Raw genomic sequence first — 13,421 nt, 5'->3', positions numbered from 1 at the left:
GCTTTGCTTGAAAGTGAGTTAAGCACTTCGGTCCTTGAGGGAAGCCATGTAAACAATCAGAAGGCAAACACTCGGACACTAAAGCGGCACTAAGAGTGAAACACACTGAAGCATGGCTCACGAAGAGGACACTACTTTGTGCTGCATGTGGCAAAAACAGCTGAGAGAGAGACAGACAGGTGTCAGCATCCACCAGTCACACACGTGAATGCTCCATCCCGATCAAGGACTTTTACAGAGAATAGCCATTTCCATGTGAAAGCTAAACTCTGATTGTAAATGTTATGGGGACTGGCAGAAGAAATCGAAAGACAGGACTGGACAAGCCGTTGCCCTCTTGCCTGAGAGAAACAGGAAGCAGTGAGAAGACTAAAAATGTGATCAGGCATTTTGGATGACTCAGAGAATTGTCCACACATAATTTATAGAGACTAAAAGAGTTTCCCACCACTTTGGAGAGTGAATTATTATTTTAATTGGTACTGATAAGAACACATAAGTAGGTCCATTACACAGTCACACAGCATAGCGTCTCAGTTGGTTACTGTTGGTGGCAGTGGACTTGAGATCCAGGCTTAACCAGATGAATATTCGGTCATACACGTATCTCTACTACCTTAAGTTATGGGGTATCTAAGATGGATATGGTTTATTTGGTACATCACATGGCCACTCCTGTTGTGGCAGACACCTTTAAAAAGTCACAAAATTCCTATGCAACTAGGCTTGGTCCTTTCGATCCAGGCTCTGAAAAGTGACTACCAACTGACTGGTGGAGACTGGCAATTAAAGATCATTTGCCCTCCATTTGTTAAGGAGTAGCTCATGTCTCTGTGAGACAGTCCCAAGGAAATAAAAGACGGCTTTGAAATTTTATTTTGATACTCATAAATCAAGAATTTCCACCAACATACCAAACATCTTTAAAAAGCGTTCATTTCTTTTCTTTTTTCAATATCTCTCTTGAGTTGACAAAGGGTGCACAGCGGGCAACACATCAGCATTAGAAAATCACTGCAAATGGATCCCTGTTTAAAAAAAAACACAGACACATGAGTCAACGTATAGTCTACAAACACAGTCACACAATTTCCTGCATTTGCATAGCTTTCCCAACCCCTTTAAAACATATATTTTGTCACTTGTCATGAGAATTCTGTGACATTATCCCCATTTTTCTGAAGACCCAGAGAACTTAAACGGCTTGCTAAGATCACATGGCAAATTGGTGGCAGTGCTTGGTCTTTCTGGAATGGTTCCCTTTAAAGCAAGTGGTGTAATGCACCAATTTTTCTATAGTTGGTGAGCAGTGAGTGACAGACCAAGCCTCATCTTGCATCCCTCAGCCATTTTCATTGGTAGCTCTCATGTTCTGCAAGGGAGAAAGTCCAAAGTGAGAGAGGGGCATATAATTATGGGGGGAAAAGAAAGAAGGGAACGAATGATGTTTGGAAAAGCCATAGCATGGGCTACTTTCAACGTTTTGAGGGCCCTCTCTCTGGAAGAGTCCAGGTGGGCTCTCACTGACCTTCTGGGAGAGAAGCCCTTGGAGGAAACTGCTTTGTGCGGGAGGCTCTGGGTGATCCACGAGGCTCTAGTCTGACAACCAGATTCTATGCTGGTGTGACTTGATGGGCTGAAATAATTTTGAGCTCCATTTTTTTGATAGCACTAATTTTTTAAAAAGTGTTGAGTAAATACAATTCCCAATTTATAGTGTGAGCGGAGAGAAAATGAGGAAGAAAGAGATAGCTATGGTAGATTGAGTTTATAAGGGTTAGGAGCTCCTAAATGTTGAGATTATGAGTGTTCTATTCTTTTTTTTTTTTTTTCAATCCTCACCCAAGGATATATTTTCCATTGATTTTTAGAGAGAGTGGAAGGGAGGGAAGGCGGGGTGGGGTGGAGGGTGGGGCGGGGGTAGGGGAAAGAGAGAAAAACATAGATGTGAGAGAAACACATCAATTGGTTGCTCCTGCACACACCCTGACCAGGGCTGGGGATTGAACCCACAACTGAGGTATGTGCCCTTGACCAGGAATCGAACCCAGGACCCTTTGGTCCTCAGGCCAATGCTCTAACCACTGAGAAAAACTGGCCAGAGCAAGTGCTCTATTTTTTTATGAAAAATTTTCTGTTGCTACAGTGATTTTGATTCTCATCTACCAGAGTAAGCATGTGGGGAAAAAGGGGACAAATGAATAGCAATGTTAAAACTCGTCTAAAGTTGTGCCCCTTGTCAGAGGGAGGAACAGATATTCAGCCTGAAGATAATTCATCTTGTAGCCTTCTCTTTTTCCCTGATAAATAATCCAGTTTCTTTAATCTTTCCTCATAGCACTTGTGCTTTTCAGTCTTTAATTCATTGTTTACTTTTTACTTTTAAAAATCTTTTAAACCTTCATTAAACCACCATTATGCCACAAAGAAAACATTCTCATTTAGTAATGAGACAGTATGTCTATGCCCTGTCTATTTACCTCAGATAGTTTTTTAAATAAATAAATAAATATATATATATAATTGATTTCAGAGAAAGTAAGGGAGAGGGAGAGAGAGTAAAAATTATCAATGAGGAGAGAGAATCATTGATTGGCTACCTCCTGTATGCCACCTACTGGGGATTGAGCCTGCAACCCAGATATGTACCCTGACCAGGAATCAAACCATGACCTCCTGGTTCATGGGTCGATGCTCAACCACTGAGCTACACTGGTCAGGCTCAGGTAGTTTTTAGGGGGGAAAAATCCCACTATTATTTGCTGAGAAACCTAGGGAAACTTATAGAAAACACAACCTGATTCTAAGTCTATTTCATAATATACATGTAGAGTCTATAGAGAAGAAAAAATGTTCCTTTTTCAAAGAAAGAGGAAATGAACTACAGGTTGGCATCACGTTGAAGTTAATAAGGGATACAAATGCCTTGAGGGGAATAGCTTCTTGGGAAATGGGTGCCAGAAACAAAGACGCTGCATTCACCACTCTGCTTGGTTAAACTGGACTAGTACTTCTCTGGTTAAAAAGGGTCTTGTTATCAGCACTATTTATAAATCCACTGTTTGAGCGAATAAATGAATGACTTGTGGTACATGGTTGACCACACATCTATGCAGGAAGGCAGGATGATCAAGTGGGAGAAACCAGACATTTGGAGTTAGAATAAACCAACATTTTCATGTTCTGTGACCTTAAACCTGTCTCACGCCTGGTTTCCATATCTATAAAGTGGAGACCACAGTCCTGGTGCCACAAAAAGCTTTTAAGTAGTAAATGACCAACTATATGTCAAAATCCTATCCCAGCAGATGGCAGCTGTTTCCTTTCTCCTTCTCTCCAGCAGAGGCTATGCCCCTCCCTGGCCTAAGGGATGCTGTATTGGCTGGTCCATGAAGGGAGGGGCCAATCAGTCAGAGGCTGCATTGTAGCAGCCCCAGGAAAGTTTGCATAGATGTAAAAAGGAAACAAAGCAGAAAGCACAAATTAGTCCTAGGACTTACTTGCCATTACATACATATAAATTGATTTCAGAGAGGAATGGAGAGAGAGATAGAAACATCAATGATGAGAGAGAATCATTGATTGGCTGCTCCTGCATGCCCCCTACTGGGGATCGAGCCTGCAACCCGAGCCGGCAACCCCGGCATGTGCCCTGACTGGGAATGTGAACCCTGACCTCCTGGTTCATAGATCACCACTCAACCACTAAGCCATGCCAGCCAGGTCTTACCATTTTAAAGGTCTGTTACAAGGAGGAAGATACACTGTCTATAAATACACTTATTTAATGTATGCTAAGAATTCTGTCATAGAATCTGAGACCTAGAAATGACCTTAGAATCATCTTGTGCAACTTCCTGATGACAGATGAGAAAACCAATGCCTCCAAATGATTTCCCAGAGACTCAAAACATTAGCTATTTGCTGAGCTGTACCCAGAACTTTTATCATATAGAGTCCAACTAAGTGCTCCTTCTCTCATACCTTTTGGGGTTAGGGACCACTTTGAGAAATCCACTCACATCCATATACATAACTACAAATACATGACACTTGGCCCGTAATTTTAGGAAGTCCACGGTTCAGTCACAAAGGTAAGGACTCTTGTGTGTTATCGGCCTTGTGAGCGGCACACATGAGAGCTGCAGGGAGTGCTGAGAGTCAGGCGCTGAGCAAGCACAGCGGAGGAATGGAGGCAGGCCTGAATCCACCCTTGCCCTGGGAAATCAGCTGAGTCATGTTCTGAGATAAGAACAGAAATAATAACTTATTTATTGAGCACTATTACTTGCCAGGCTCTGTGCTAAGCCTTTTCCATGCATTATCTTAGGTGACTTTTACTATACCACCATAGTGAAGGCATCGTTCTTACCATTTTATCAGCGAGGGAGCCAAGGTTAGGAAGATTAACAACTTGCTTTCCTCACATGGGAGCAATGAGTGGGCAGAGGTTAAGTTTCCAGGAACAAGAAGCCATCATATCAGTCTTTGTTTAGAACATGTCAGTGAGTTCCCGGTTCACTCGGAGTAAACGTTCTTATAGCCTCCAAGGCCCTTGCTAATGCTCTGGCATCATCTTCTTCTATTTCACACCCCACACACTCTATTCCTGCCCCCCCTCCCCAATTGTTTCTGGATGGAACATTCCAGCTAAATTCTACTTCAAGGCCTTGGATCCTGGGCCTTTTTCAGGTGCTTCACCTTTTAGGTCTTCCCTTTCTGACCGAGGTCTTTCCTGATAGCCCTATTTAAAATTAGAAACTCCAACACTCTATTCCTCTTCCTTGCTTTACTTTTCTCTGTAGCACATCACCATCCTATATATTTTACTTTTACTTAGTTATATTGTAGCTATCTTTTCCCATTAGAGTGTAAGCTCTGCCATTGGCAGCCATCAAAATAATAACTGATGCAGGCAAGAAACTTCAATGAATGTTAGAGCTAGTGGGTGAAAGTTTGATGAAGAACAGGATATTTACATCTCCCTACGAGATCCTTATCTATATATGTAAAATCTTAATATGCAAATAGACTGAACGGTGGAACAACCGAACAATGGTCTCTATGATGTGCGCTGACCACGCACAAAACATGGCAGGAGTCGGCAGTAGGCGGCAGAGTGCAGAATATGGTGGGTGTCGGCCGCAGCGGGATGGTGGAGCAGGTGAGTGGGGTGCCAGACCCAGATCAAGATGGGGTGCCAGTCGCTGTCATTGGGGGAGCCTCTGGTGATTACAGAAAATTCTTTGCTCCCATGTGCCATGGTCCTGCCCAGCACTCACACCCCCTGCCGGCGCCCGGTGCTGGTCCCGATTCCTTGGTGTGTCAGCAGGTACGAGTGGTTGCCAGCCCCAATTGCCGCTGAAGGCTTCTCCAGCTCACCCTGCTCCTGAGGGGCGATGGGGCAGTAGCCGCCTCTTGCACCCGCTGCTGGGGCCCCAATCGCTCTGCGCCATCAGTGGGTGCGAGTGGGGCTGGCGCCATCAGTGCGTGGGAGTGGCAGTATTGGCTGTTCATAATTTTTATCTTTACCTTTTTCTTCTTCTTCCTCTTCTTACAGAATACCTTTCAGCATTTCATATAATACTGGTTTGGCGGTGATGAACTCCTTTAGCTTTTTCTTGTCTGTGAAGCTCTTTATCTGACCTTCAATTCTGAATGATAGCTTTGCTGGGTAGAGTCATCTTGGTTGTAGGTTCTTGCTATTCATCATTTTGAATATTTCTTGCCATTCTGGCCTGAATAGTTTCTGTTGAGAAATCAACTGACAATCGTATGGGTACTCCCTTGTAGGTAAATAACTCTTTTTGTCTTGCTACTTTTAATATTCTCTCTTTGTCTTTTGCTCTTGGCATTTTAATTATGATGTGTCTTGGTGTGGTCCTCTTTGGGTTCCTCTTGTTTGGGGTTCTCTGTGCTTCCTGGACTTGTAAGTCTATTTCTTTCACCAGGTAGGGGAAGTTTTCTGTCATTATTTCTTCAAGTAGGTTTTCAGTATCTTGCTCTCTCTCTTCTTCTGGCACCCCCATAATTCAGATGTTGGTACGCTTGAAGTTGTCCCAGAGGCTCCTTACACTATCTTCATATTTTTTGATTCTTTTTTCTTTTTGCTTTTCCAGTTGGGTGTTTTTTGCTTCTTTGTATTTCAAATCTTTGACTTGATTCTTGCGATCCTCTAGTCTGCTGTTGAATCTCTGTATATTATTTTTTATTTCAGTCAGTGTATGCTTAATTTCTAGTTGGTCCTTTTTCATATCCTCGAGGGTCTCACTAAATTTATCAGCCTTTTCTATAAATTCTTGAAAAACCTTATAACCATGATTTTGAACTCTATATCCAGTAGTTTGCTTTCCTCCATTTTTTTCATTTGTGACCTGTTTCTTTGTCTCTGCATTTGGCTGCTTCCCTGAGTTGATAGAGTGGCTTTGTGTTCTAGGTGTCCTATAGGGTCCAGTGGCTCAGCCTCCCCAGTTACCTGAGGTGGACACTCTTGGTGCACCCCTTTGTGGGCTGTGTGCACAGTCTTGTAGTTAAGCCTTGATTGTTGTTGGTATTACTGGGAGGAATTGACCTCCAGGCCAATTGGCTGTGAGGATCAGCTGTGTCTACGCTGGGAGAACTTCTGTGCTGGAGACACCCTTATGAGACAAGACTTGCAAAAGCCTCTGTGCTCAGCTTGGTTGGGGCAGAGTCTCAGGGCGGAGCAAGCAACAATAGCTTTGTGGGGCAGGATCTCAGGGTGGAGCAAACCGCAATGGCTTCCCGTCCACCCAGCCCTAAGAGGCCCCTGGGTCTCAGTGTCCCTTGGTAATCGCTGCAAGCACCTCTGAGAGAAAGCCGCCCTCGAGTTTCGCCCGCTGCCAGACAGTCCAGTTTCTCCCTGAATAAGTCTGGGTCCCCAGAGTCTCGCCCAGAACTGGAGTTCAGAGCAGTCGGGAGCTTTTGTCTCCCTCCCAATTGAGAAAGCCAGCATCATACTCAGTTGCCAGCCCTCTCCGTGCATGTGCCTCAGTACCTCTGCCTTCTGCAGCTCCTGTGAGTCTCCGTGTGCTTTTCTCTTTCCTTCTAGTTGTAGAATTTCCACTCAGCCAGCCTTCCTGTGGTTCTGGATGATGTCCGTTTTGTCTTTTAGTTGTAGTTTTGAAATTGTTGTGCGAGGCAGCAGTTTAAGTGTTTACCTATGCCGCCATCTTGGTTCCCCCCCCCCATTCCTTTCAAGGTGCACAAATTCATGCACTGGGCCCCTAGTCCATTATAAAGAGGAAAATAGCAACTTTATAGTAGATGGTCCTGGCAGACACTATCTTAACCAAGTGATCGAAGTTAACATCACACATAATGGGGTAAATGGATGTCATGTGCTTCCTGATACAACGTATGGCGAACACAGCACAGCTTCTGTGGAGTTTCTGCCAAAAGTGCACAACCTAATCATGAGGAAACAGTTGACAAACCAAGCTGAGGGATAGCCTATTGATCTATGTTCCTTAAAAAAAAAAAGAACAAAGACCAAGAAACTGTTTCTTATTGAATGAGACGAGAGGTGTGACAACTGAATGCAATGTATGATCCCAGATTGCTTTCATTTTCGTCTAAAGGATGGTGTTGGGATAATTGGTAAAGTTCAAATAAGATCCACAGTTTAGCTACTAGTCTTGTATCAATGTTAAATTCCTGATTTTGATCATTGTTTTATGGTTATATAAGAAAATGTCCTTGTTGTTAAGAAATACACTGATAAAGAGGTAATAGCACATCAAGTTTGTAATCTATCCTCAAATGATTCAGGAAAAAAAATAGATAAGGTAAAGAGAAAAATAAAACAAGTGTGGCGAATTTTTACTACTTGGGGAATCTGGGCAAAGGGTATCCAGGAAGTCTTTGTACTGTTTCTGCAACTTTTCACTGAGTCTGAAATTATGTTGAAAGGGCTTTAAAAAATAAAAGAACGTAGACTCCATGAAGACAAGGGTTTTGATTTCCTTTATTCACTGACATGTCTCTAGCATCTGCAACGGTAATTGGCATGTTCTATGTATTCAGTAAATCCCCATTGAATAATGAACATCCGCCTATGATTTAACAAGGGACCACTAGGTGCTCAGTGGTCCCTTTTATATATATATAAAATACATGCCCCCTACCGGAATCGAACCTGGAACCCTTCAGTTCGCAGGCCGACGCTCCATCCACTGAGCCAGACCGGTTAGGGCCAGTGGTCCCTTTTTAATGAATGAATGAATGCTCGCTCCGAGTTACCAATGAGGCCAGCGGGACCGCGTGGGGAGGATGCCCTGGATTTCCTTCGTACCCAAGGCTCCGTGGGAAACTGCCCCCCCCCCACCCCCCGCAGGCTGCAGGGCCGTGTGACTCTGGGTTAAGCCAGGAGGGGCGAAGGGTCCCGTGCTGGCCTCTGCCCCTCACCTGCTCACCACCAGCAACTTTTTCGGACACATCTATTGGATCAATAAAGTACTTTATTATAAAAATATCCCCAAGTGTAGACAGCCACACTGCCCTGTAAATCCCTTTAGAGCGCAGGGTGGTAATGGAGGAAAGACTAGGTCAGGGCATGAAGGTGAGGAGGGCAAGCGTGGGCTGAAGGGAAGGAAGCCCCCGGGCGTCTGGGCTAGCCGCCCCCCGTGGACCCAGGCTGACTCACCGGGATGCCGTATCGCGTTCGATACAGGGTCCTCATGGCGACAGATGCTCCACATAAGCAGCATTCGTCCATGTCAGAGGCAATCTGACACGACAGGCACAGCGGAAAGCAAGCGCCGCAGAGGCCTGGGTGAGAGTGAAACGCACAGGGCAGTGAGGCCAAGGCATCGTGGTCTCCACTGGATCACACCGCCCTCCACTGGGTGCTCGCTGGGAGCTGGCCTCGGGCCCCCGAGAAAACGGTGTGGTCCCTGGCTCTTGACGGACTGCTTCTGGGCCCGACTGCCCGGGGCTTGGGGAAAATGTGCATGTCATAACATCAGGCCAGAGTTCACTGCCAAAGCGTCTGCCTGGTCAATCTGAGCACGTGAAGCGGCTCTCTCTTCCCGGCCCTAGGTCATGTTGGGGCCATGTCTGTAGGACGTTTGTTGGTGCCAAAATGAGAAAAGCATCAGGGAATAGGTTTTAGATGGTCAGGCGGGCAAAGAGCCGCGCCCTGTAATCTACATGAGGTCGGAAGCAAGCAGAAGTTAAGGGATAGGAGCACGGAGAGCTTAAAAAGCTTACTGCAATTTCACTTTAAGGAATCTGTACAAGACAAAAAGCGGGCCTAAGGAAATGGCAAAAACAGGAAACGGTTCTCAAACATGCTCTGAGTAAAAGCCTATTTTGGAAAGCTCTGAGTTTTTTTAAAAACATATTTTTATTGGTTTTAGAGAGGAAGGGAGAGGGAGAGAGAGAAATAGAAACATCAATGATGAGAGAGAATCATTGATGGGCTGCCTCCTGCACAACCCCCACTGGGGACCGAGCCTGCAACCCAGGCATATGCCCTTGACCGGAATCGTACCCCGGGACCCTTCAGTCCGCAGGCCAATGTTCTATCCACTGAGCCAAACCAGCCAGGTCTGAGGTGGAGTTTTGATAATGCTATACCCCCAATAAGATAAGAAAGTCCTTGTTTTTTTATTGTTTTACACAAAAGGCTATCTCTAATGAACTTGGAACCTCCATCATGTACCAAAAAATAAAAATAAAAATATTTTTAAAATAAGGAGGCTGTTTCTCAAAGACACTGGAAAGATGCCCCACACAGAGCATCTGCAGCTCATATGATGATAGACTCTGAAATAAGAAAATTTTTCTCATGCAAAAGTGTGGTTGGTAGTGCAAAATAATTAGGTCAGTAAAATAAAAACCTACACTGCTTCCTGAAATGGAACAGCCACAAGAGTATCACTGAAAGCCGGAAAATATAGTCAGCTTCTTAGGAAAGGAAGAGGTAAATAGAAAACTGGAGAATCATGTCAAGAACATGGTGAGCCCAGCCGGTGTGGCTCAGGAGCTGAGTGTCGACCTATGAACCAGGAGATCACGGTTCGATTCCCAGTCAGGGCAAATGCCCAGGTTGCAGGTTCAATCCCCAGTGTGGGGCATTTAGGAGGCAGTCAATCAATGATTCCTTCTCGTCATTGACGTTTCTATCTCTCTCTCCCTCTCCCTTCCTCTCTGAAATCAATAAAAAAAATATTTTTAAGAAAGAACATGGTGATAATAAAGAGGTGAGACATTTAAAAAGAGGTGATTGATCTAAACAAGGATCACACACTCAAGGTGAGGCAGGTAAAATAAACGAGTGAGGTAGGTTGGAAAACCCCCAAAACAGTGGATGGTGAACATAAATATGGCAAACTGCAGAGTGAGAATCCTTTTTTAAGGGCTTGGCTAATACTCAGCCGCAGCTGACTGACCTCTGCCACGTGAGAATGGGAACTCATCTTTCCAGATTTTCCAAATTTTCAAGAGAAGCTGGACACCTAGATTGAAAAGCTAGATTTTCGTGTGAAATCTGATTTTTAGGTGTTTGCTACTATATTAAAATTAGTACATCAAGAAGGCTCATTATGTACGGGACAAACAAAACACACCTGTTGGCTAACTCCGCCATGGGCTTGTGACTTCTGAGTTAGAGAGTGAAACATGGAACTCAGTGATAGGATAAATAAACGACTTTTTTGTTATGCTAATAACCTGCATTGTTACCAGCAGTCAAGGGGAAAGCAAAGACTATGTGCACTTACAAATCCCTATGTTATCACAGCAGTCAAAGGCGCCTGTTTGCCAGTCACTGACCCTGGAACCTCCTGCACCGTAACTTGGCTGCGTAACAACTGGGTTCATTTTTCAGGATCCCTTCAAAAGGTCACTGCCTGTAAAAACAAAACCAAAAAAGTATTAGTTCAATATAATGTAGATACCAGCTGAGAAGGCATTTCATCACATCTCCCCTGGTGAAGGGGGCTCACATTCTCCTAACGTCGCCTAACATTTCCAGGCTGTTACGGTTATCTGGAAGTTAAAACCATAAAGTTAAGGGGACGAAGGCTTCTCTCTCAGGTTTTCTGTTGTTTCCGCCCCCCCCCCCACCTTCACTGATCAGCAAGATTATTTTGTTGTTGCTGCTTTTTTTCAAGGCAACCACCCTGAACAATGTCTATTTTGCATTTGAAGTGTTTCTATTTAATAGCAATTATAATCAGTTTTTACAAAGCTATTCCACAGCTGTTCCCTAAGAGAACTCTGAGATAGAGTTCTTTACTTTTCCATAAAATTGTCATTAAAAGAGATGCTTCCAACGATTGCCAGCTTTCATGTGTAATTATTAGTGAAATCCGGATAGCTAAAGTTTTAAAAGACCCTGTTACTTAGAAAAAACAACATCCAGTTTCCTTTGGTGAAGATGTCAGGTCAGAAGCTGAAAAAAAGAAAAAAGAAAAAAGAAAAAAAAGGCTTCAAGTTCCCGCAGAAAAACCCACTGGTTGCAAAACCACTAGGAAACAGTGTCTCTCAGACAAAGTGGTGCTTATACTTTTTATATTTCACCCTGCGACCAGGGGAAGTCTCCTAAGCTCCTGCTCCGTCAGTACTCTCAAAAGAGAACATGTGTTTGTTTTCACAATTACCAACGTTCAAAGTCGCTGCTTTACCGTTTCGAATCTGACCGTAGTACTGTGCTCTGTAGTCTTGGTCCCTGCTCACGTCTAACACTTCCTTTGACCAGTTGCAAAGGAACCCTTTTGCCCCCCATTGTCCTTTGGGCTTTGCTGCCTTCAGTCTTCCTCCACTGCTACAGCCCCAGTCAACAATTCTATCAACACGCTTCCCTATCCGGGCTGCACACTAGGTTCGTCCTTAGAGCCTGGTTAAAAAGACAGATTCTTGCTTCTGACTGAGTAGTCTGGGTGTGTAAAATCTTTACGAGGTGATTCTGATGCAGCCACTCTGGTGGCTACAGTGACGCGTCATTTCACTCTTCCTCGATCCTTCCTAATGCATTTTCTTAGCTTTTCACCATGCCCTGCTCCTCTTCCGGGGTGATTCTGTCTACTCAGATCTGTGGCTGTTATCAGCTGATCTCCACCAAAGGTGAGTCCTCTAAAAGAGGGACCAAAGTTCTCTCGAATAATAAAAGCCAAGGCACTTTGAACTGCCCTAGAAAGGTGTCTCTAATAATTGCTATCAAGAACTTACTTTATGACCCAAAGGGGACATTAGCCAGCTTGAGGCTATATAATTATAGTCAAAGCTCCCCAGGAATCATCTTTGAAACTGCAACGTATAGGTAAATAATTAACTAGAATCCAAGGATCTTTCTCCTCTCTGCTTAATTGGAAGGGTAATGATATCTTTCTTGATAATACAGGAAAACATATGTGGTAGAGCAGAGACTATTAACCAACAGGAAAAAGTAGCAAAGGGCTGACAAGGGACTTCTATCCATGTGCAGTATTGTGGAGACAATGAATTAGCAGAGAGATGATGGTTAAAAGTCCTGAGAATGGCCCTTGCCAGTTGGCTCAGTGGATAAGAGTGTTGGCCTGTGGACTGAAGGGTCCCGGGTTTGATTCCAGTCAAGGGCACATGCCCAGCTTGCAGGCTAGATCCCCAGTGTGGGATGTGCAGGAGGCAGCTGATCCATGTTTCTCTCTCATCATTGATGTTTCTCTCTTTGTCTCCCTCTTCTTTCCTCTCTGAAATCAATAAAAATATATATTTTTTAAAAAAGGTCCTGAGAATGGATAGTATTGCCTTGTCTAATCAAGTGAATTTAAACTTGTGCAGGGTAAGGCACAAAGTTTTAAGTTTTTGTGTAGGAGTATTTTGTAGTTCTGGTTGTAATGGGGTCTTATTAATTAAAATACTCTACATAGCAGATATTTTCTACTGGTTTCTGTCTACAGACATTTTGTCTTAGAACACCACTGTCATATTCAAGCTAACATGTGTGTTATAACTTATTTAAATTCAATAGAAAGTATGCTTGTAATTAACAAATGTTCATTTTATTTTTCAAACTTTAGTGTGGGTAAGAATCACCTGAGGAGCTTGTTAAGAATGACACATCCCTAGAAATTTAGATTTAATAGGCCTGGAAAGTGATTGAGGAATCTGTATCTATATATATAAAAGCCTAAGCGACCATTATGACTGAACAACCAGAATGACCAGAATGACCAGTCGACCAGTCCTATGAATTGTACTGACCACCAGGGGCAGATGCTCAACACAGGAGCTTCCCTCTGGTGGTCAGTGCGCTCCCACAGCCAACCTCCTGCAGCCCCTCCCCCCCTGCCAGGCAACCTCCTGCAACCCCTCCCCCCCCCCCCAGCTGGCCAGCTCCCTCATAGGCCCTGATTGGGGGGGGGGTGGCTGGCCAACTTGCCATGATTCTTCCCCCTAGCCAGCTGGCCCCCTGATAG

The 13,421-nt window shown here is 44.1% G+C and overlaps 1 protein-coding gene across 1 annotated transcript in view; it reads right to left on the bottom strand.

Annotated features, from left to right (window-relative positions):
* Window positions 1–13,421, bottom strand: part of PLAC8 (placenta associated 8) — a 32,689-nt gene that overhangs the window by 1,092 nt on the left and 18,176 nt on the right. The window contains exons 2-4 of the mRNA XM_080658652.1: window positions 10,743–10,871; window positions 8,663–8,787; window positions 915–1,028 (exon numbers count right to left, since the gene is read on the bottom strand). Of these exons, the coding sequence (XP_080514778.1) occupies window positions 924–1,028; window positions 8,663–8,787; window positions 10,743–10,842 (330 nt within the window). The 5' untranslated portion in view covers window positions 10,843–10,871 and the 3' untranslated portion in view covers window positions 915–923. The remainder of the gene's footprint in view (window positions 1–914; window positions 1,029–8,662; window positions 8,788–10,742; window positions 10,872–13,421) is intronic.

This window comes from Plecotus auritus, assembly GCF_963455305.1.
Source record: "Plecotus auritus genome assembly, chromosome: 1".
Classification (NCBI taxonomy): domain Eukaryota; kingdom Metazoa; phylum Chordata; class Mammalia; order Chiroptera; family Vespertilionidae; genus Plecotus; species Plecotus auritus.
Note: the sequence above shows the minus strand (reverse complement) of the source record. Positions and strands in the feature narration are given on the sequence as shown.